This window comes from Drosophila rhopaloa, unplaced genomic scaffold (genome assembly GCF_018152115.1).
Source record: "Drosophila rhopaloa isolate 14029-0021.01 unplaced genomic scaffold, ASM1815211v1 contig_47, whole genome shotgun sequence".
Lineage (NCBI taxonomy): Eukaryota > Metazoa > Arthropoda > Insecta > Diptera > Drosophilidae > Drosophila > Drosophila rhopaloa.
The window spans coordinates 1949036-1972982 of NW_025335142.1; the positions used below are offsets into that span (position 1 = coordinate 1949036).

At 38.3% G+C, this 23947-nt stretch overlaps 2 protein-coding genes across 2 annotated transcripts in view; one reads left to right on the plus strand and one right to left on the minus strand.

Annotated features, from left to right (window-relative positions):
- Window positions 1-23947, minus strand: part of LOC108053516 — a 70295-nt gene that overhangs the window by 24579 nt on the left and 21769 nt on the right. The window contains 1 exon segment of the mRNA XM_044461675.1: window positions 22188-22264. The gene's annotated coding sequence lies outside the window, so the exon portion shown is untranslated.
- Window positions 16334-17658, plus strand: LOC123038082. Its single transcript, XM_044461645.1, has 2 exons — window positions 16334-16360; window positions 16424-17658. The coding sequence occupies exon 2, from the start codon at window positions 16603-16605 to the stop codon at window positions 17656-17658; it is 1056 nt and encodes a 351-aa protein (XP_044317580.1). The 5' UTR covers window positions 16334-16360; window positions 16424-16602.

Consider the following 23947-nt stretch of genomic DNA (forward strand, 5'->3'; position numbering starts at 1 on the left):
ATATTTAAAATAATAAGGAAAGTGTATTATTTCTAAGTCTTCAAAGGCCGATCTGGCTTAATATCTTGCTGTGTTTATATTTATTATCATTTCCAAATTGATATTTTGTTGAGATAAAAATTTTAAAAGACACCAACAATCCCAATAATTTGTTTATTGATTCTTTTTTATTTACAACTGTCGTTTCCCCGTATAGTCAGTTTTCTCGTTTTTATGGTAAGCTTAAAGAAGGTTTTAAGCTGAGAAAAGCTATATAATTTCGCAATTTAAATCATAATTGTAGCTTACCATTCAAACGAGAGAACTGACCATAAGGATTGGTTAAAAATAATGGTTTTATTAATAATTTCAATATCACATTTAACAAGAAAATAAAGCAAATTTCGACAAACCGAAGTTTATTTGGCCTTGCAAGTGTTATTAAAATAAAGTATTCTAAATTTAGATTTGTATGCTTATAAACAATAGAGACATGTCGATTTTCTGATAAATTTATCCATCGTTCCTATGGTAGCCATATCATATAGTGGCCCGACTTTCATAAAATTAAAAAAACGATTCTAAAATTCGTACTTTTAAAAAACGAAGCTTTGATATTTTTATTATTACTAATATTTGTATTATTATTTTGTATATTACGTGCAATAGAAATAATACATTTAGGAAAGTTTATTTCATATAGTCTTAAAACTTACAGACTAGTTTGCGTAGAAACTGACTTGGCTAGATAAACTCTTCAGGTGATGCTGATCAAGAGTGTGTATGTTTTTTAGGGTCGGATAAGTCATCTGCATTTCGTTACAAATTTTCTTAATGAAATTATAATACCCTCTGCAACTGTATACAAATTCGTCAGCAATGAAAAAACTTGTCTGCTCAGAATGTCTATTTCCTGGCCCCAAATAATTTCTGTCAGCAAACTCACCAGTAAACTATTAGGCTGAATTTCAATTTCACAGCACCCCCTAAAACTAATTAACCTCGGCGAAAGCAATTCGCGCGGCACAATCTGAAATAAAAATCTATCGTCACCCACTTGATTGTCGTTTCCAATGACTTGGCTCCATCAACACTCGCCCCGTACATATAGGATGTGATTGATGTGGCAATATTGGATTGCTGCGGCCCAACGGCCACGCCCACCTGCGTGCACAACTAACCGTGAATGTCAGTTGCCAAATAAAGGTTCCTGGAACCGATTTACGACTGCCACAGAAAAACTTTAATTTTCCATGTAATTTCAATCGTATTTGGAACTTTGTGAAATTCTATAATATTAGTTGACTGCAGTGCTTTTGTGAATTATAGGGACAAGTGTCTTAGGTTCAATTGACTGTCAAAAAATGGTAGGGTTGATTATGATTTTTGAAAACAATATTTTAAGTAAACTGTACAAATCTTAACGTAAATTAATAATAAAGAAACAAAAGCACCTAAAAAATAGATTTATTGTAATAAATAGTTTATTGTTCCCCGCACTTCTGAAACCTTTATAAATGCATGTTATTATGTTATGCAGAAATTCATTTCCTTGGTTTTAAATAAAATATTATAACGTAGCTGTCTTTAATATAATTAAAATATTTTCTTCAATATGAACTCCCGAAAATGCACACAAATGTTTTTGAAAATTGTATATTAACTTATTTTGTATTCCTTCCTGTATGGAGACATTATTTGTATCTAAAATAGGTTTTACCAAGACAAAGACTAAAAGCCATTTTGGAATTCAATTTTCGTAGAACATATTGGCTAAAAAATTGAACACATAAGTCTGCAAAACTCGATGTACCCTAGTGTAAGAGGTTTAGACCAGACCCAAAAACCGAATGTCAGTCAGCCAGTCAATGGGCCAAACGAATTTTTATTGTTGCCTGTCAAAGGCTGTCTTTTGCCTGTCTTCCGATGGCTGCTGTTGTTGCCATTTCGGCTGTTGCCATTGTAGTTGTTGCTGTTGTGGTTGTCAGCTTGTGGCCAAGTCTGGGAGGAATGCAATTTTCGTTTCGGCCAATGTATATGTAGTTTTCAAGTAGGTACAAGTTTGGCTATATTCTAACATTTATTCAACATGCAAAGGCCATTGCACTAACTGAAATGAATTCAAACCGCAAAAATTCAATTTCCGCTTTTGCTCTGGATAAAACTTCAGAATAAATAGATATCCTTTGAGAAACAGTGATTTGGGTCTGATTAGATATGTATGTATATGAGTTGAATGCATGTTTGAACATATGTATTTATCGGTACGTACCATATAATCGGCTTATATTGAAAGCAGTTTAAGAAAACTCGTATAAGCTGCTTAGGGAAATTTATTTAAATACTTTTAAGAAAAAGTTTACAGATTAAGATACAGAAAACATCGGAACAAAACCGCAGTCAATTTAAAGTTGATTGCCTGAACGGCTTATTCCAACCATATGGAAAAGCCAGTGAAAAACTTTGACATGAGTGAGACTGCTCTCTATCCTTTTCCCCTGTAACCAAAGGAAAACCGCAGAAAACACAGACAATCCCACTAAAGCGGGCACTCAGTGGCTTTGGGATGCCCACCCCCAAATTCAGGGTCTTCATTATACATTTATTCGATTTTTACGTGACTTTGGCCATAAAGCACAAAAATAAACCCCAAGACAGCAGATACTCGTACCAAAAGTAATAGGCATAGAAACTAGGGAAGGCCACGAAGAGGTCTTGTAAATGGGTCTCATATACAAATTGGTGCCGATATAGCGTATACGTGTTTTCCTTGGCCCCATCTCCAGGTCCCTCCCACATGTGCCACGACAATTATTGACCTCAATCTATTTTAAACGCCGGTTCGACTTTCTTTTTGTTTCGGGGTGGTGTACCGAAAATGTCAAAAAACGTTAACTCAATGAGAACTTTTTGAGCGAAGCAGAAAGCTCAGAAAAAAGGGCAGAGACTACAGAAATTACTGACCATAGATCAGTTCATACCGGGCTTCCTTTGAGTCCTTCCTGGCCTTCCCCGCTGATATCCTTCATGCCTTCCGGGGCATAAATTTACACAAACCGCCGACTGCAGCTTGGCCAAAGTTAATCCTGCCATCGTCTGGCGGCCGGAAACGGCGCCAACTGACAGGCCAAGCCAACAACTAACCCGAAACACAACCAATCCCCCTTCCCTTAGCCCTTTTTTTGTTCTTTGGCTTAGTTTAGTTCGTTGTGCATTTCATTTTACGCTCCCAACTTTTTCATATTTTTACCCGAGCAACTTTTCATATTCCGTATCTGCAGCTGTATCTTCGTTTTGTATCTTTTTTGTTGGTGCGACTCGTTCAGTCAATTTAATAATTTGCTGCTAGTTTTTGCCTCCATTTAAATTAGTTGACATTGTGGGGGGATTTACAACCAACATTATTTGCATACTTTTGGGAGGGCGCTTTTGTTGCGGTCGTGGCCACATGTCGGATACTTAATATCTCTCGGACCGACAAACATTTCGAGCACGTTCTGTGCTGGATCAGCTTTAATGCCCTAATTTGCAATCTCCCCAAATCAAGCGGCAATCCAATTAGATGTTAGACCAACACTTTTGAAGCTGGGTAGAGTTAATTGAAAATTCCATTAAATTTAATGGGATAGCAACTATTTTCCAGGATGAGTAATTGGAAATTACGGCTGCTGGCGACTAGTTAAAAGGTAAGAGCAGAATTTAACATTCATTGATTTCATTATTTGATTATTATATGTTTGTAAATTATCTTAAGAAAATAGTCAATTTCCATAAAATATTGTATTAATAAATCTTCATTATTTAGCCTACCTAATTTTAAACTAACCTTCAGGCCACTCTACTGACTTAAATGCCTATATAAAGAAACCTTTTAGGGAAAATATTTAAATTTGGCGTTAAACTGACAAGTCTCGGTCACAGACCAACGAGTAACCTCAGTAAACAAAATGACAATAAAAACTTTAGCCACAACGACAATAACAATAGCAACAAGCAACAATTACAAACAACTTGTTATCGATTTTTCGGGCGTCAGTGTTTGCCATGGCGCCATTGTTCGAAGTCACGAACTTTCCAGTGACAGAAAAGACAAGAGCAAAAATAAAGTTGATTAAACCCATTGAAATTTTCCTGGCTTTTAACGGATCCTATATAGTATAACCACGTATATATAAAGATTGTGGGCGGCCAAATGGGGGCATTGTTGTGTTGAAGGCAGCTCTACAAATTATGAATGTGGACAACTCAACAAATTGTAAATTAATCCATTGTTCTAAAAGAGTTGTCCGTATTACACAGTGGGAAAGGCATCTTTAAAGTGTTATTAAAAGAACAAACAAATAAAATTCGCTCAAACAGACGTTTATAAGTATGTTAAGCATTAATTATGGGCGTGTTATTATTTTGGAGAACCAGGTACTAATTTTATAAAAGTAGTTTCTAAGTGTGCCAATTCTATGCAATATGCAGTTGGGCTTAAATAAGTTAACTCTGTTATTACTGCTCATCCTGAATTTACATCATTGTCCTGCACTTCAATCAAATCTGTGTAAAATGAAATCCATATATAATGAGCTTTGCTGCCCGCAGGCCATAATGGACCATAATCTGTTGCATTAAGAGTTATTAAAATGTCATGGCATAGACCAAAAATGTATGGCCCGGCAAATGTGGTAATTGAAGAAGGGCACTTGACCCAGTTTACTGGCAGATTGCATTGGGAAATTGGCAGGGCTGGCAATAAGAGCAATCTGCATGCTGGCATGCCTAATTAAATAACACGGTGGGCAAATGCACCGCTGGGCTGCAGGAATTCAGGTGGTGTTTTGGAGTGGAATGGCACGGCGATGGAGATGGAGATGGAGATCATCGAGTCGAGTCGAGTGCAGTTCATTCGCATTTCAATTAAAATGGAAGTGCAGACATAGACACAAACAGGCGGCGGGCACTCACCAAATGGCAAACCACTCAGAGGGACGCTAAGCCGTTTAGGCTTAAGTCAGCTTATTGCTCGGAAAAGTGGAACACGCGACGACATAGTTGACACACGACGACGACCTGTTGGAGACCGAGAATTTTCCAATAATCGAACGTACACGTTTAATTAATGCCAGCCAAGAGTAATTAAATAAAAGTTTTCCTATCTCCAGGTCTGTTTTTATTTGATTGCTTTGCCTAATTTAAATTTTAGCCGGAATGCCAGCCTGCAGCGCTCATAACGGCAATAAAAGTTAGATACAGTAGGTATCCTTGATATAATACAATAATGAAATAAAATATGCTATCGACCTAATTTATTAATAATTGAATTAAAAATCAATAGAGCTTTTAACAGTAATCTTTCATTGGATAATATTGACCCTGTTAATACACTTATGATATAAATTTTAGTTTTTATTATATATTGAATTGAAATCTTAAACTGACTATAAATGTTAATAATACAGGTTGTTTTGGGAATAATCTTTAAAATAACTAAATAATTGATTTGATTATTTTTACACGCGAACAAATTTAAAAACTGGTGGCTTTCCTCTATATCTTAACCTTTAAAAATCTAAAAAAATATAACGATTTTTTTTGGAGCTTCAGTTATTATTAAGTGTATATAATCAAGGATGCATTTACCCAAAATCTACTGTGTGTGCTTATGATTCATCGCTGAGGTGAGCCATTTAACCCAACTAATTGCACATTTTGACAGTTTGCGGTGCAAACGTTTGCGCAAAGTTAACGCAAAATGACAAAGTGCAAATGTGCAACGGTCGTGTGGAGATAGAGCAGGAATTGCGGTTGGACTTGGGAATGGGAACTTGGATGGGGCGGCGAGTTAGTGGTGCATTCATAGGGGGTGGTGGGGAATTCCGGTGTTTGTCTGCATGGTATCACATTCTGTACACAATATGCTTGGGTCAGCTCGATGACGATGTTGGCCAACACACAGAATAGTCGAGCTCAGAAACATTGAAGAGGAGCCATATTGTTGTTCCTATATTCCCCGAAGAAAAAAGAACAGAAATCGAACATCTGGTAGTCGTACATGTTGACTTTGGGGAACATACTCGAACTTGTTTGGTTGTGCAACATATTTTCAGTTGAACACTTCTGAAAAAGTTTCGTTTTAATATTTTATTTATAATTAAAATTGAATGAATGAACTGCGGTGGATATTCACGGATGACCGCGACCACAGCCCCTTAAAGTGGAGCGGAAGTGTGTCACGCCCGCAAATACTGAGTACACAGTTGCGGTCATAATATTAACACTGGAAGCTCAAGTTGACACATATACCTGTAAATATATCAGTCAGTTTCACGATTTACTTTTTTTTATGGGCTGTTATATTTTGTTCCATTTTAATTAACTTTTATCTGGTAATTATTTCAATAAGAATTGACAAATAGTCATAAATAAATGGATTTAATTTATTTAAACTAAAATGTTTATATTAAGAAGAGTGTTGTGATACAATAATTATTAGAAGTTGAATATTTCAATGTAAAATAAAAGCATCGAATAATTTGTCGTAATTCAGATTTTAAAATGTTCAATATTATTATATTACTTTATGTTTTGAATACTTTGTGTCTGTTTCTTAACATCAGCTGTGTATTATTTATTTATAGCCAACACTCGTTGCCATTTCATTGATTGTTTGAGTAATTAAACAATCGAACCGAGCAATCCCCTTGATCCCAATTTCAGATCGAACTTTTCGAGGTTGCGCCCTTTTTATTTTTTGTTCAGTTTCGTTAAAGGGCTTTGCAAAGGATTTGTTTTTTGTTCGAGAGGCCGCCTAAAATGTCGAAGGGAAGAGTTCGAATGCTTTGGTCCTGTCACTGCCACTTAAATGCCATGCATCATGAAAATTTATGTGAATAAATTATAATCAAGCAAAGAAAAACTTGCAGACCGTAATAATTCAGATTAAAAAGTATTTATACACATGACACAGTCAGTGGGGGAAAACCCTGGATGGTGAGATGGGCCTTTGGGGGCAGGAGGTGGGCGTGGCAGCGGGCAGTTGGGTGGGCTTATGCTGCTGGTCACGCGTGTTGGCTGCGTGTGTCCAGCGCTGATTTCGCTGTAATAAATTGACATTTTTTGGACATTTCTCTTGAAGTGGCCGCTGCGCTGCGCTTCGTTCTCTGGTTTCGCTGGGGGAACTGGGATCTGTCTGTCATTTAAGCTGCTCTTCTTATTTTCCTTTTTCCCATTCGGCTGGTGGTTTCTGTTGTTTTTACAAGGGCCCAGGGCAAGCGGCTTACGGAGATATTGGCTTAAGAGTTGAATTAAGGCGATTCCTGGGCTTAAGATAACAATATCGAAGAATATATTTCAAATCAAATTGTTTCTTTTAATTTATTATGCTTGTCAAGTAGCATAATCAAGCTAAACGATCCATCTGATTCCATTCTTGAATATTCAAATATTTTCGCTAATTTCTTTGATTGGATTACATTTTTATAATTTATTTAAAAAATATTTGTAAACTACTGTATTCGTCGTTTAATATAAATAAGTTATAAATAGTTTGAATTGTATATTGTGGATCGTAAAGTCTATTTAAACACCAACGGAACTTTGACATCTAAAAATGCAAGCGGGGATTTCCTTTACAAAATCTGGACAATCAAAATTCTTGGGTTTCCCCAACAAAAACAAAAAACCCAGCAAGAGAATAACAGGAAAAAGCAATAAGCATTCAAATAACAAGTAGCATAAGAACAGCGAACAAGCTACGACAAATAATTTGGCACAAAAGCAAATAAACAAGATAAGCAAACAAACAAACAAACAAACACGAGGAGAAGACGTTCAAGACGCAACAACACTGAGAAAGTAAAGACAAAAACGAGCCAAGTACCAAAGCACATAATGAGCATAATGGGCGTGTTGAGAGGGGGGTGGCTAGGTGGGGGGTCGCATTGCCCCTATGCCATGTAACCTGCCCTGTAAAACCCCTCGCCCCCCTCCTCCCCCCTCATGGACATGAGTGCCAAAGAGCTTTTTGTGTTGGTTTCTCTCTCTTAGTGCTAGAATAAGCGCCACTTTACATTCGCACACACGCCAATCACATACGCACACACATGTGCACTGTAAAAAAAATCTATAGAAAGAGTTCTGGATTTTTCGATTGTTTTCTTGACACACAACATTTCTTTTATACTGAAAGTACAATATAGTTAGTTAGTTACTATTAGCTCAATTATTTTAACATAAAAAAAAATCATTTTGGGTAACTTTTTTTTTTAATTCAATATTAAATAGTTCATCACCAACATTTTTGTCGGTGTAGAAAATACAATCTTAATTTAAGACTAATAATTATTCATTTGAAAACAAAGTTTATTGACTGACTTTTGTCAATATTTTGAGGACTGTTAGAAATAAAAGATTTTACAATTTGTAATAAAATCAAACTTTTTTTATTTGCGTTCTAAATGAACTTATAACTTAGCTTAGACAAGTCTAATATAGTACAAAAAAAAAGTACCCTTATATATTTTTTATCAGTGTAATAACTGAGGGCATTGGGCTAGGAGGTATTAGTGGATGTCACCCCTCCTGGCAGGATGCAGTTACCAGCTGCAGCTGCATCTGCGAAACGAGGGCAAAGGCACGTCGCCAACCATTTAAACTAATCTTGAGGCAGTTTATTTATATATCTCAAGGGTCGTTTGTCCTAACAATGTGCCCTGGTTATATAGGAGCAGATAGATACGCAGATACCTGAATTTAAGTATATATATATATCCAGAAGCTAAGCTCAGGTTTACAAAAAAGGGAGCAAGCCAAACGAAAATAGGGGATCCTACAAGGGCAAACTCCCCCAATCAGATACTCTTAAGATCTATCTTTGAATATACATTTAGGGGACTTTTACTTAGAGAGGGTTAAAAAATGCTGTATTGTGTTTTTTTGGAATAATGGAAAAATATTGTACCCAACACAAGAGTTGCATTATGCCATGAGCTTTATAGTTCTAAGTAGGACAAATTTAAAATTTAAAAGAGTTTTTCTGCCTGATAGCCATTATTTCCATTTTATTTCTTTTTTTTTTTTTAAATGTAGAATTAATCTCTTCATTTATATTTCTCAGTTCTAACCTTCTTAATTCTTTATCCACATTTTATGTGGATTACTTTTTATAACGCTAACAAGGCAATATTTAAATTCAAATGTACATTACGGCCCTTCGAATTGATTTCCCATGTCTGCCCATAGTTGATCCTCGTAATCTGGATGAAAGGACGTCAATTACATGAATTGAATAGAGTTGCTAGCCCCACTGGCCCCACTTGCTTCACCTTCAGTTCAATGGTTCACGGGGCTTCTGAGGTCGGAGGCGCACACTTCACTGACCTTTGCCTTTGCCTTAAGTAATAACGGCTTTGAGGCTATTTAATTTCTATATAAATATTTTGCCACAGACCGCAAATCTGCGGGTCATAAGCCGCAAGGACATGACGCCACAGGACACGCAGCTCCTTGGGAGCCTTCGAGTCCGTCAGGCTCGCCAATCCTCGCCAAGCCTCAAGTGCATGCCCGACTGAACTTGTATTAAAGCAGCCGGAAATTAAACACACAAAAGTTTTCCAAGACTTAGCCCGCACCTTTACAAATACATATGCACACAGCTGCACTGAAAGAAACTTAAGAATAAGATAAGAAATTAAGATAAGACTAAATCATTCTATAATTTAAATATTAAAAATATTTTTATACCCTTGCAGAGGGTATTATAATTTCAGTCAAAAGTTTGCAACGCAGTGAAGGAGACATTTCCGACCCTATAAAGTATATATATTCTTGATCAGCATCACCAGGAGAGTCGATCTAGCCATGTCCGTCTGTCCGTCTGTCCGTCCGTCTGTCCGTCCGTCTGTCCGTCCGTCTGTCCGTCTGTCCGTCTGTCCGTCTGTCCGTCTGTCCGTCCGTTTCTACGCAAACTAGTCCCTCAGTTTTAAAGCTATCTGCTTGAAACTTTCGCAAAACTTGTCTTTCTATTGCAGGTAGTATATAAGTCGGAACGAGCCGGATCGGGCGACTATATCATATAGCTGCCATATAACTGAACGATCGGAAAAGTCATAACTTTGGTGTTTTTAAAGATAAGAAGTTGGGACTCTCTATGGGTATTATATTTGGCCAATCAATCCGACGTACCAAATTTCATAAGGATCGGCCGACTATATCCTATAGCTGCCATATAACTGATTGATCGGAAATGCCATAACTTTGGTGTTTGTAAAGTTAGAAAGTTGGGATTTTCTATGGGTTTTATATTTGGCCAATCAATCCGACCTACCAAATTTCATAAGGATCGGCCGACTATATCCTATAGCTGCCATATAACTGAACGATTGGAAATGCCATAATTTTGGTGTTTGTAAAGTTAGAAAGTTAAGATTTTCTACAGGTTTTATATTTGGCCAATCAATCCGACCTACCAAATTTCATAAGGATCGGCCGACTATATCTTATAGCTGCCATATAACTGAACGATTGAAAATGCCATAACTTTGGTGTTTTTAAAGTTAGGAAGTTTGGATTTTTTATGAGTATTAAGAATTTTTTTTGTTCTTCAGGATTTGTTAATATTTAAATACTATGGAATTACGGTTTTCATTTTATTAAAATCGGATGACAGTATCATATAGCTCCCATAGGAACAATCGGAACAATATAGCTGCCATATAACTGAACGATTGAAAATGCCATAACTTTGGTGTTTTTAAAGTTAGGAAGTTTGGATTTTTTATGAGTATTAAGAATTTTTTTTGTTCTTCAGGATTTGTTAATATTTAAATACTATGGAATTACGGTTTTCATTTTATTAAAATCGGATGACAGTATCATATAGCTCCCATAGGAACAATCGGAACAATTATATGAAATAAATGAGAAAAAAATTATTACTTCGATGTTTAATAATTTAAATAAATATACTTCAAGATATAGTAAATCTTGAATATTTTAGATTTACGTTTTAATTTTTATTGAAATCGGACAATAATATCATATAGCTTTCATAGAAATGACCGAAAACTTGAGAGTAAAATCGACCTAGCTTCATTGTTATATCAGGCGATTCGAATACATCTTCCGTCAGTTCGTAACTATAACTTTGTCGTTTCCTAAAATATTTCCATATACTCCAAGATATAGTAAATTTTAGCAATCTCAGAATAATAGTTTTAATTTTATAAAAATTTTAAGACTATATCATATAGATGTCTTAGAATGATCATTAAATAACAGGCAAATCAACACAGCTTAAGCGTTTTGAAACATTTACTGACATTTTTGGAGAAATCATATGTTTTAAGATTGTATACAAATCATATAGATCTTGCAAATAAGATTGGCATACTGACATAATCTTTTCCTTTCAACATATTCCCAGATTTCAGATTCAGTTATTATTATTTTTTTTATTTTAAATATACAAAACATCTGTCATCTATTTTACAAAGGTCTTTTTATACCCTTGCAGAGGGTATTATAATTTCAGTCAAAAGTTTGCAACGCAGTGAAGGAGACATTTCCGACCCTATAAAGTATATATATTCTTGATCAGCATCACCAGGAGAGTCGATCTAGCCATGTCCGTCTGTCCGTCTGTCCGTCCGTCTGTCCGTCCGTCTGTCCGTCCTCTGTCCGTCTGTCCGTCTGTCCGTCTGTCCGTCCGTTTCTACGCAAACTAGTCCCTCAGTTTTAAAGCTATCTGCTTGAAACTTTCGCAAAACTTGTCTTTCTATTGCAGGTAGTATATAAGTCGGAACGAGCCGGATCGGGCGACTATATCATATAGCTGCCATATAACTGAACGATCGGAAAAGTCATAACTTTGGTGTTTTTAAAGATAAGAAGTTGGGACTCTCTATGGGTATTATATTTGGCCAATCAATCCGACGTACCAAATTTCATAAGGATCGGCCGACTATATCCTATAGCTGCCATATAACTGATTGATCGGAAATGCCATAACTTTGGTGTTTGTAAAGTTAGAAAGTTGGGATTTTCTATGGGTTTTATATTTGGCCAATCAATCCGACCTACCAAATTTCATAAGGATCGGCCGACTATATCCTATAGCTGCCATATAACTGAACGATTGGAAATGCCATAATTTTGGTGTTTGTAAAGTTAGAAGTTAAGATTTTCTACAGGTTTTATATTTGGCCAATCAATCCGACCTACCAAATTTCATAAGGATCGGCCGACTATATCTTATAGCTGCCATATAACTGAACGATTGAAAATGCCATAACTTTGGTGTTTTTAAAGTTAGGAAGTTTGGATTTTTTATGAGTATTAAGAATTTTTTTGTTCTTCAGGATTTGTTAATATTTAAATACTATGGAATTACGGTTTTCATTTTATTAAAATCGGATGACAGTATCATATAGCTCCCATAGGAACAATCGGAACAATTATATGAAATAAATGAGAAAAAAATTATTACTTCGATGTTTAATAATTTAAATAAATATACTTCAAGATATAGTAAATCTTGAATATTTTAGATTTACGTTTTAATTTTTATTGAAATCGGACAATAATATCATATAGCTTTCATAGAAATGACCGAAAACTTGAGAGTAAAATCGACCTAGCTTCATTGTTATATCAGGCGATTCGAATACATCTTCCGTCAGTTCGTAACTATAACTTTGTCGTTTCCTAAAATATTTCCATATACTCCAAGATATAGTAAATTTTAGCAATCTCAGAATAATAGTTTTAATTTTATAAAAATTTTAAGACTATATCATATAGATGTCTTAGAATGATCATTAAATAACAGGCAAACGTTTTGAAACATTTACTGACATTTTTGGAGAAATCATATGTTTTAAGATTGTATACAAATCATATAGATCTTGCAAATAAGATTGGCATACTGACATAATCTTTTCCTTTCAACAGATACCCAGATTTCAGATTCAGTTATTTTTTATTTTAAATATACAAAACATCTGTCATCTATTTTACAAAGATCTTTTTATACCCTTGCAGAGGGTATTATAATTTCAGTCAAAAGTTTGCAACGCAGTGAAGGAGACATTTCCGACCCTATAAAGTATATATATTCTTGATCAGCATCACCAGGAGAGTCGATCTAGCCATGTCCGTCTGTCCGTCTGTCCGTCCGTCTGTCCGTCCGTCTGTCCGTCCGTCTGTCCGTCTGTCCGTCTGTCCGTCTGTCCGTCTGTCCGTCCGTTTCTACGCAAACTAGTCCCTCAGTTTTAAAGCTATCTGCTCGAAACTTTGCCCAAAAGTTGTCTTTCTATTGCAGGTAGTATATAAGTCGGAACGAGCCGGGATCGGGCGACTATATCATATAGCTGCCATATAACTGAACGATCGGAAAAGCCATAACTTTGGTGTTTTTAAAGATAAGAAGTTGGGACTTTCTATGGGTTTTATTTTTGGCCAATCAATTCGATATACCGAATTTCATAAGGATCGGCCGACTATATCTTATAGCTGCCATATAACTGATTGATCGGAAGTGCCATAACTTTGGTGTTTGTAAAGTTAAGAAGTTGGGATTTTCTATGGGTTTTATTTTTGGCCAATCAATCTGACATACCAAATTTCATAAGGATCGGCCGACTATATCTTATAGCTGCCATATAACTGAACGATTGGAAATGCCATAACTTTGGTGTTTTTAAAGTTAGGAAGTTGGGATTTTTTATGAGTATTAAGAATGCATCATATGAATAATTTTGGAGAATATAATTTACAGAGTATTCTGCAAGGGTATATCAACTTCGGCTCCGCCCGAAGTTAGCTTTCCTTTCTTGTTTTTTTATGTATTAAAGTTTGATACCCCACGACTGGTTAAGGGTTTCTCTGATAGTTTTATTTTATATTTATTTGTAACCCTACATACTAAAACTTTTACAAATATTGCCGAACACTATGCAGGTTATTACGCCCCTACAGAAAGTCACCTTAATTTACTTTTACATTTATGAATCAAGGGCAGGTATATACAACCCGATAGTTTGATTTCATATTGCAACCCAGTCTACCTAGACTTTTCCAATTCTTGATTTACATCATACAGGTCAAATGGTAAGGTAACTGATTCACTAATGTACACGTACACAATCCTTTAATTGCATAATCAAAGTAGTTACCTGCACCTTTCTGCACTACGGGATTCTTCGTGACAAAAAGGGTTGACCTTTGTGCTGTCAACAGGTAAAATACCAGCCTTTATATTGACACGTATGCCTAATCCATGGATTAGTCTGTAAATAACAGTCGCCGTATAACAACCTGTTTCTGTGAAGCCTATATTACTTGTATTGTGTACTTTTTGTTATTCAAAAGTGAAAAATTAAATTAAAAAGTGATTTAAAGTGATATCTCCTACAATTGATAATTGGTAAGTTTCCGTTAATTTGTTAATTAACTGTCCGAATTTTCTGTCTCCCTTTGCTGTTTTAATACACATTATATTTTCCACAATTTTCCACAATTAAATAATAACAATTGCAGTATTTTGTCTATCTATCAGAAAATTATAAAATTATGTATGTATCAACCGTAAACCAAATACGGGGCATAGTACATAAATTTATCATTTTATCACAATTTCAAAATTCCCTGAATTTAAAATTTTTTAATAACAAACACGTATAATCCCTTTAAATTTTTATTTTTACGATTTTTTAAACAGCAAAAAAAAAGAGAATGCCACGCGTATCTTCTTTATCTCAGGAACAACGCCGCCAAGCCGCACTGAGGCGCAGCCGAGCCCAATATCGTCAAAATGCACCGCAGATAAGGACCCGGAATGCCTTACATATTGCCGAGACCCGCGCAAGTAATTTGGAACTAGCTGAGGACGCACGCACGCGAAATACGGCAGCACGCCTTGTCAGAAGGCGAAGTGATCGAGTTCGAGCTAGGGAACGCGCACTGAACACTGCTAATCGCGCTACCTGGAGGGCCGATGAAGAAAATCGCAGGCCAGAGCGGGAACAGGACGCTATAGCTCACGCTCAGGCCAGAGCTAACTCCGAGGAGCGCCGACGACAGCAGTCGCAAAATACTGCTAATCGCGCTACCTGGAGGGCCGATGAAGAAAATCGCAGGCCAGAGCGGGAACAGGACGCTATAGCTCACGCTCAGGCCAGAGCTAACTCCGAGGAGCGCCGACGACAGCAGTCGCAAAATACTGCTAATCGCGCTACCTGGAGGGCCGATGAAGAAAATCGCAGGCCAGAGCGGGAACAGGACGCTATAGCTCACGCTCAGGCCAGAGCTAACTCCGAGGAGCGCCGACGACAGCAGTCGCAAAATACTGCTAATCGCGCTACCTGGAGGGCCGAAGAAGAAAATCGCAGGCCAGAGCGGGAACAGGACGCTATAGCTCACGCTCAGGCCAGAGCTAACTCCGAGGAGCGCCGACGACAGCAGTCGCAAAATACTGCTAATCGCGCTACCTGGAGGGCCAATGAAGAAAATCGCAGGCCAGAGCGGGAACAGGACGCTATAGCTCACGCTCAGGCCAGAGCTAACTCCGAGGAACGTCGACGACAGCAGGACCGAAACACTGCAGCGCACGCGTTAGCCAGGGCAAACTCCGAGGAGCGCCGACGACAGCAGTCGCAAAATACTGCTAATCGCGCTACCTGGAGGGCCGATGAAGAAAATCGCAGGCCAGAGCGGGAACAGGACGCTATAGCTCACGCTCAGGCCAGAGCTAACTCCGAGGAACGTCGACGACAGCAGGACCGAAACACTGCAGCGCACGCGTTAGCCAGGGCAAACTCCGAGGAGCGCCGACGACAGCAGTCGCAAAATACTGCTAATCGCGCTACCTGGAGGGCCGATGAAGAAAATCGCAGGCCAGAGCGGGAACAGGACGCTATAGCTCACGCTCAGGCCAGAGCTAACTCCGAGGAACGTCAACGACAGCAGGACCGAAACACTGCAGCGCACGCGTTAGCCAGGGCAAACTCCGAGGAGCGCCGACGACAGCAGTCCCAAAATACTGCTCATCGCGCTACCTGGAGGGCGGAAGAAGAAAATCGCAGGCCAGAGCGAGAACAGGACGCTATAGCGCACGCTCTTGCCAGGGCAAACTCCGAGGAGCGCCGACGACAGCAGTCACAAAATACTGCTAATCGCGCTACCTGGAGGGCCGTTGAAGAAAATCGCAGACCAGAGCGCGTAAGGGACGCTGATGCTCACAGGATCGTTAGGAATAACCCCATAACTCGTGCGCATCAGCAGCACTATAACACATTGCGTAGCCGGGAGACACGCCTACAGCGGAGGCTTCGAGAGCAACAAATTCAGGAAATGGCCGCGGAAAGATTAATCACATATAGGAGCAGTACCCAAAATCGTCAGGCGGAATCTTTAAGGCAGTCGCAGCGAAATATTGCTGCTAGAGCTGAACTTTCCGCAGATGAAAGGGAGGATCAACGGGAATTACAGCGCCGGAGGAGCCGAAACACTGCGCGGGAACAATATCTTCGAAACATTAAGGACGGACCAACAAAAATATGTACATGCTGTGGAGGAACATGGTTTTCATCCCAGGTAAGTGGTTTGAATCAATTTCTTATATCTTCTAAGTTCCCCAATATGAACGTAGGCAACTCATTTTATTTAAGTAGGAAATTTCCGAGTCCGTCCGGTATATATCTATTCTGCAGTACATGCCGTCAAGCTGTTTCCAAAGGCAGACTACCATCTCTTTGTCTTTCCAATGGCTTAGACTTTCCAGAAATTCCGGAGTGCCTTAAAAACTTAACGTGTCTGGAAGAGCGCCTTATTTCTCCTCGAATTCCGTTTATGCGCATTATCTCCTTAGGATATGAAAGGCAATGCGGAATAAGAGGAGCGGTGGTAAATGTTCCTATTTCTGTCCCAGACACTGTAAGTGCGCTTCCCCGATCGTTTAATTCCACACATGTAATCCAAGTTCACCTTAAAAGGAAACTGGAATACTCCCATAATTTTATGACAGAAACTATTCGACCAGCTCGGGTCCTTGAAGCTGTACGGTATTTAGTTAACACTGAACTGTACAGAAAACACAATATCATATTTGATAATGACTGGCTTAACCAAGTTGGCGATAGGGAAGAATTACCTTTTATCGCAGATGAATCTGATCGAGAAGAAGTTGAACAACTATTGCGACAACAGCTTTATTCTCAACAAATCGATCAACAAGAAGAAGAGCTAAATCCAGGCGGTCATGAAACTTTATTAGAAAATAACAATACTGAGCTCGAACGTATTGCTTTGGCCCCTGGGGAAGGCCGCCGTCCAACAAACCTAACCCTAGATGAAGATGCGGAAGAACTTTCGTTCCCAACTATATCTTGCGGTGAAATATTTAAGGCCAATGTGACCTATGCAAAGAAAGCTAGATCACAGATTCGTTTCTACGACCGTCGTTGTGCAGTGGTACCTAAAGTCCTTTATATGTACAAGTTTTATGAGATGCAGCGAATTCAAAACACAATTTCCATCGCCCTACGAAAAAAGTCAGGTGCGGTAACTGCTGCAAATATAAGGGATGAATCATTTGTTGACAGACTTGTACAGCATGACGACGGGTATCATATTCTTAAAGGTCTACGTTCCGCCCCAGCTCATTGGGAGGCTGAAAAAAAAAAGTTATTGCCATGATAAGACAATTTGGGTTGCCTACATTTTTCATAACTCTTTCCGCTGCTGAATCTAGATGGAATGAGCTGTTAGTTATTATTTCTCTTTTGGTGGATGGCAAAAATATAAATGAGGACGAAGCGGCAGCTCTTTCGAGTACCGAAAAAGCTCGCTTAATCCGATCTGACCCAGTAACATGCTCCCGTTACTTTGACTACAGGCTCCGACAATTGCTGAAAGTTTTCAAAAGTTCTGAGATATTTGGCGAATATACCCTAGTCCACTATTATTGGAGGATCGAGTTTCAGCACAGGGGATCGCCACACTCTCATGGCATGTACTGGCTTTCTGAAGCTCCAAGGCTGGACGGAGCAGAGAATTGCGATCAAGTTATACGTTTTGTTGATCGGTTTATTACTACTAGCGGAGAAGATCCTGAATTGCAAGAATTTATTCAATACCAGCGCCATAAGCACAGCTCTTCATGTTTAAGAGAGCTGCGTGGCCAGGAATTCTGCCGCTTCAATATGCCATACCCTCCAATGCCTGAAACATTGGTGTTATATCCATTAGAAGAAAACGAAACCAATGTTGAACATTCTAAAGAATTGTTTAAAAAAATTAAAGAGCTTTTAAAGTCTAGTTCCGATGAAGAAGCAGGCACTTTTAATAATTTTAACCTTTTCCTGACCCACCTTGATACTACATTTGAAGAATATAAGTTTGCCATTCGCTCCAGCCTAAAAAAACCTCAGATATTTCTTCGTCGCAAATTTTCCGACAGGTTGTTAAATGCTTACAACAAAAATATTTTGGGCTTACATAGAGCAAACATGGATATTCAATTTATCCTAGATGCGTACGCGTGTTGTAGTTATATAGTTAACTACATTAACAAATCCAACCGTGGAGTGTCGCAACTCCTTCGCGAAGCAATGACTGAAATAAGTCACGGAAATATTTCAGTTAAAAGAAAACTGCAGCATCTCGGGAGCAAGTTCATTAACGCTACAGAGATTTCTGCCCAAGAAGCAGCCTACAACATTTTGGGATTACACATGTCAGAGGCTAGCGAAGGAAATATTTTTGTTAACACTTGCCATCCAGATAAAAGAGTGCGGATAGTGCGATCTAATAGGGAAATAGAACAGCTTCCTGAAAACTCCACTGATATCTTTGAGAAAAACTTACTTGATCGGTATGTACAAAGGCATGAACAATTAGAGTCAATATGTCTTGCAGAATTTGCGGCTTGGTACAAATTCGGCAAGTCCAACTCTCGAACAGAAAGGTCCAACGAAGATTATGATGAACCGATCGACTTGGAACCAGATGAGGAAAACGCCATTGCTGAACAATGTTTCGCACTGCTAGATGGGACTGGTAGTGTGAAAAGGCGTAAGCATGCCTTAATTCTTAGATGGGTTCGCTTTAGCTTAAACTCTTCCCCATCTGATTATTTTAGAGAGCATGTAATGCTTTTCTTTCCGTGGAGGAGTGAGGAATCGGAACTTATTTTAAATGACAATGAAAGTACATTCAGAAATAATTTTGAAATAATCAAGGCCAACAAAGAGCAATATGATGTGTTTGATGATATGGAATTGGAGAGGGTTCTTCAAGAATTGCAAAATTTTGATAGAGAACCAAACAGTCATCTTGCTGAGGGGCTTGCCTCCCAATACCTAGATGAAGAGTTTAGAGCCTTGGCAGTACCAAACGTTGGGCAAAACGTAAATGTACTCCAAGATGACATTGAAAATAACCCAGAGGATGGAGAACTTCAACTTATTAGACTTCCTCCTTTGGTATCTGAAGACACACTTTGCTCCCTTACTAGGTCGCTTAACTTTAAGCAACGCCAGTATTACGCCCATGTAATGCATAATGTTGCAGCAAAGAACATTTTTTATGAATATGTTGGTGGAGGTGCTGGAGTCGGAAAAAGTAGGCTGATTTCAACAATATATCAGTCTATAACGTGGCGGGCGAATAAGCTTCCTGGGGCAACTGATTCTGCAAAGGTTTTACTTTGTGCTCCTACTGGAAAAGCTGCTTTTGGGATTGGAGGACTTACGCTTCATTCCGTTTTCTCCCTTCCTGTTAATCAATCTTCGGGTCCGTTAAGACCCTTAAATAATGATTCTTTAAACACTTTGCATTGCAAGTTAATTGACATCCAATTAATTATTATAGATGAAATTTCCATGGTCGGATCGAAAATGCTTGGGTATTTAGATCAAAGACTTCGACAAATTTTTAGAACTCAAGATCTAATTTTTGGTGGAAAATCAATAATAGTGTTTGGAGATCTGAAGCAGCTTAGCCCAGTTGGGGATCGGTGGATATTCCTAGAAAATAGTAATAACCCCTATAACATTCTTGCCGGAGCTAACCTTTGGAATAATTTTAAGTTTTTTGAGTTAACTGAAATAATGAGACAACGGGACGATCACGCGTTTGCTTTGGCATTAAATAATATGTCCGAGGCTAATATGACAGACGCAGATGTAGAGCTTCTTAGGCAAAGAGTTGTTTCAGCCACCGAGGTTGCTGATGACGCAATTCATTTGTTCTGCTCTAATGATGAGGTTACCCATTATAATACCTTTAAGCTTGCCCAAATTCAGACTGAAGAGTTCTTTTCAACTGCCATAGATACTGTTAAATCAGCAAATATGTCAGAAAGCAATAGAGTCAGGACGTTAAGAATGGCCCAAAATATGAAAACCTCAGAAACCCAGGGCTTACCATATATTCTTCAGCTAAAAACAACGGCAAAGTATATGGTTACCGTCAATATAGACACAAATGACGGACTAGTAAATGGTGCAACTGGCCAATTAATGCAAATTGACCATTGCATGGTTAACGGCTCCCATATAGTTACAGGACTGTGGATAAAGTTTTCAGATCCTACGGTTGGGGCCATAGCCAGGTCAAAAGTTCGAAGGAATGATAATCCCGGTTGGACTCCCATTCAGAAAACAGCCCGAGTTTTTCAGTGCGGAAATTCAGGACATTCTTCGATTGATCGTAAGCAATTCCCAGTTGTTCCTGCTGAGGCTATTACCATCCACAAAAGCCAAGGAGCAACCTACAGCAAAGTCGCAGTGCATCTTAAAAGAGGCATTAAGCGAGCTTCGCTTTACGTAGGATGCAGCAGGGCAACATGCGCATCGGGTCTTTTCCTTTTAGGAGACTTTGTTCCTCCAACTAGATTTGGAGCAACAAATGTCCAAGAAGAACTTCAATGTTTAAGAGGGGAAAAGGCTTTGACTACGCAATACGAATTCTTGTTCAATAGAAATGATGCCATCTCATTGTATTACCACAATGTTGAGTCTCTTCGTGCTCATCACGAAGATATTGCCAACGACAAAATTATTTGTTCCGCAAACTTTTTATGTTTTGTTGAAACCTGGACTCTTCCACATGAAGAGTATAATATAAGAGATTTTGACATTATAAGGAGAATAGATAGCAATCGTTTGAATGGTATTGGGAAGAACGGAATACTCATCTATGCTAAGCAGAGTATTTCGCAAAATGTTGTATTTTTGTTCGAAACAACTAAATCAATAAGCCCGATGAGCACCTATCAATCAATTGCATTTAAATTTCTTGACACGTCATTTTTAATTGTATATAGGAGTCCTAGATTTCCTATTACAAGATTTCGAAATGAAATTAAAGCTGACGTCGAAAAAGTACGCAGAATAGATAATAATAAAGTGGTAATATTAGGAGATTTTAATATTTGCAGATACTTAAGAACTGATTCTCTGGAGGCAATTTTAAATGCGTATAACCTTTTTGGAACAAACAGCTCTCCAACAACAAAACACCTTACGCAGATTGATTGGATATTTACTGATGCTCGAATTCCGGAAACCCTCGCCCTCATATATGAAACACCATATAGTCATCATGATGGAATTTTCCTCAGTTATAGCTTGTAAAGAAATATAACTATTATATAATAAGCGCTCAATTGTAAATAAATAAAATAAATAGATATAATATAAATTGTAAAAAGATAATTGTATATATATTCTAATTGTATTTATCTTTATCTTTTATTTCGAAATAAATATCACTGAAACTAGCAACAATCCGATAAAATTAAATAGGTTCATTTACTATATATTAACATGATAAAAATATAAGGCCAATTTACGCGATTTGATGGCTGTCATTTTCTTTCTGACCAAATAAATACACTGAATAATTATTATAACTGCAAGGGTATATAAACTTCGGCATGCCGAAGTTTGCTTCCTTTCTTGTTTGGTTTATGATTTAAAGTTAACAATGCTTTAAATATTTATTTACAATTTAAGTTATAATTTTAAGTTTTCTTAAGCTTTTTCTCACTGTAGTCGTGCACTGCTTGTTGGTGCTTTGCATTTTTATGGCTCGCACTTTACTTTTATATTTTTCGTACGAGATTCTCTGCCAGCGAATGCATTCAGAGATCTGTTTGAGCTGGTTGGGCTTTGGACAAGTAAGTGCTGCCATTGTGATTGAAAGAAGAGTTTTCCACTCACCAAATTTAACCCGGCAGCCAGTTCAATGGAATCCTCAATCGCCTTGTGTCTGCATAAGCGCGCACGCCGCGAACCCGCTGAAAAAGATAAGCCCGTTAAAGCAACCAATTATTAAATGATATAGGGATATCAACACACCAGCAGCCCGCACATATTCGCACTTCAAGATTGTCTGGTTATAGTGTGTTATGTTTGGATTAATTCCCCATTGTCGGGGCCTCAGAAAAACAACAGTCAAAGGCGGCTTTTAGACGGAATTGAACACATGCGAAGAGCAGAAGGGGCTTAGGCCGCTGGTACTACCAACTTGGAATTCCCCAGCATGTGCCTCTGGCGCAAATGATGGAAATCACTTAACACGGAGTGCGGGGACATGATGACGAAGACAACAAGGATGTGACAGGAGTGGGTTGTGATGCCGGAGGCTTGGGAGTGGGTGCTGGTGGGGATTGTGTCTGAGTTCTTAATGAGCTTTTGTCTGCTGCATACTTTTCAGCGCCGAGACTTCTGCGTCTTGGGCTTTGTTCAAATATTTGACAGGCGGGCGAGGGACAGTCCCTTAGCTATTATTGCCAAGTTTCTCAAAGGAGAGTGGAGAACTAATGAAAAATCAGAGCAGGGGCTAACTTTGAATAATATAGCTTTGACGGACTCTTGCAGATCAAACTAACTGCACAACATAAAAAAAACCATAAGTTTGAAAACAAGCGAACGAAAGATAAAATTTATCTTCGAAATTACACATTTTTCTTTAAAGTAACATCACGTAAGCCGGATAATACATATAAAGGAGCTGAAACAAAGCCTTTAGAGTTAATTCTTAAAATATTTAAGAACAAGAAGAAATTTCTACAAGAAATTATTCTTTAATTCTTATACAAGAATTAAATTAAAACTTTTAATAAGAATAAACTCTTGCTCAAAGATAATTCGTCTTTTGATTGCCGTTTTATTATTAAAGTAGCTTAATTCCCCTAATAAAAGACTTCTGAAATCAAAAGTCATACAGTTTGCGAAATTCAACCAAATAATTATAATATATTGAGGTATTAAATAACAAGCAATATTTATGAGCCAAAGTTTATTTCTTGTCGCAAAACGCAGAATTTCATTAAAATCTCAGCCAGCTAAGAGTGGACACTTAATTGCCTTGCTTTCGTATAAGATTCTTCCTTTCCGGCTGCCGTAACAATATCAATATCTTGCTTATGCCCTGCACATAAAATGGAAATTTGCCCACTTGTTTAATAAACTTAAGCCATCAACTTGGACTGGGTGCACATGACCACACGTCCGAAATCACTTACGGCCAAGTTCAATCAAACGAGTTAATAACTTCCGCAATGTGGCAGCCAAAATTAACCATAATTCTCATGCAAGGGCCAACTAAACTGACCTATTAGCCTTCTGGTTTTCGGACTTGGGGTCTGGGCATGATTGGATGTCCGAGGTCCGAGTGGGCCACGTTAATCCAGGCCAAGACTACTGGGCGGATGTCGGGGGACTGCGGTATGGTAATTTTAGCGCTGGTCTCTCCACGGACTCACACGGCAATCAGCACACACAGGCCCAGGTACACAAAGAATAAAATGCCGGAGCACATGTCACATTTGCCACATGAGTTAACGTAGCTCATTTATCATGGCCTCCATCCTGCTGCCTGCTCCTGCGATGTCCTACATCCTTGTGTCTCCCTTGGGCGGCGGTTCAAGGTGATCAAGGCATTTGCCGGCCAATCTAAGGTCGTGTTTTCACGTCCA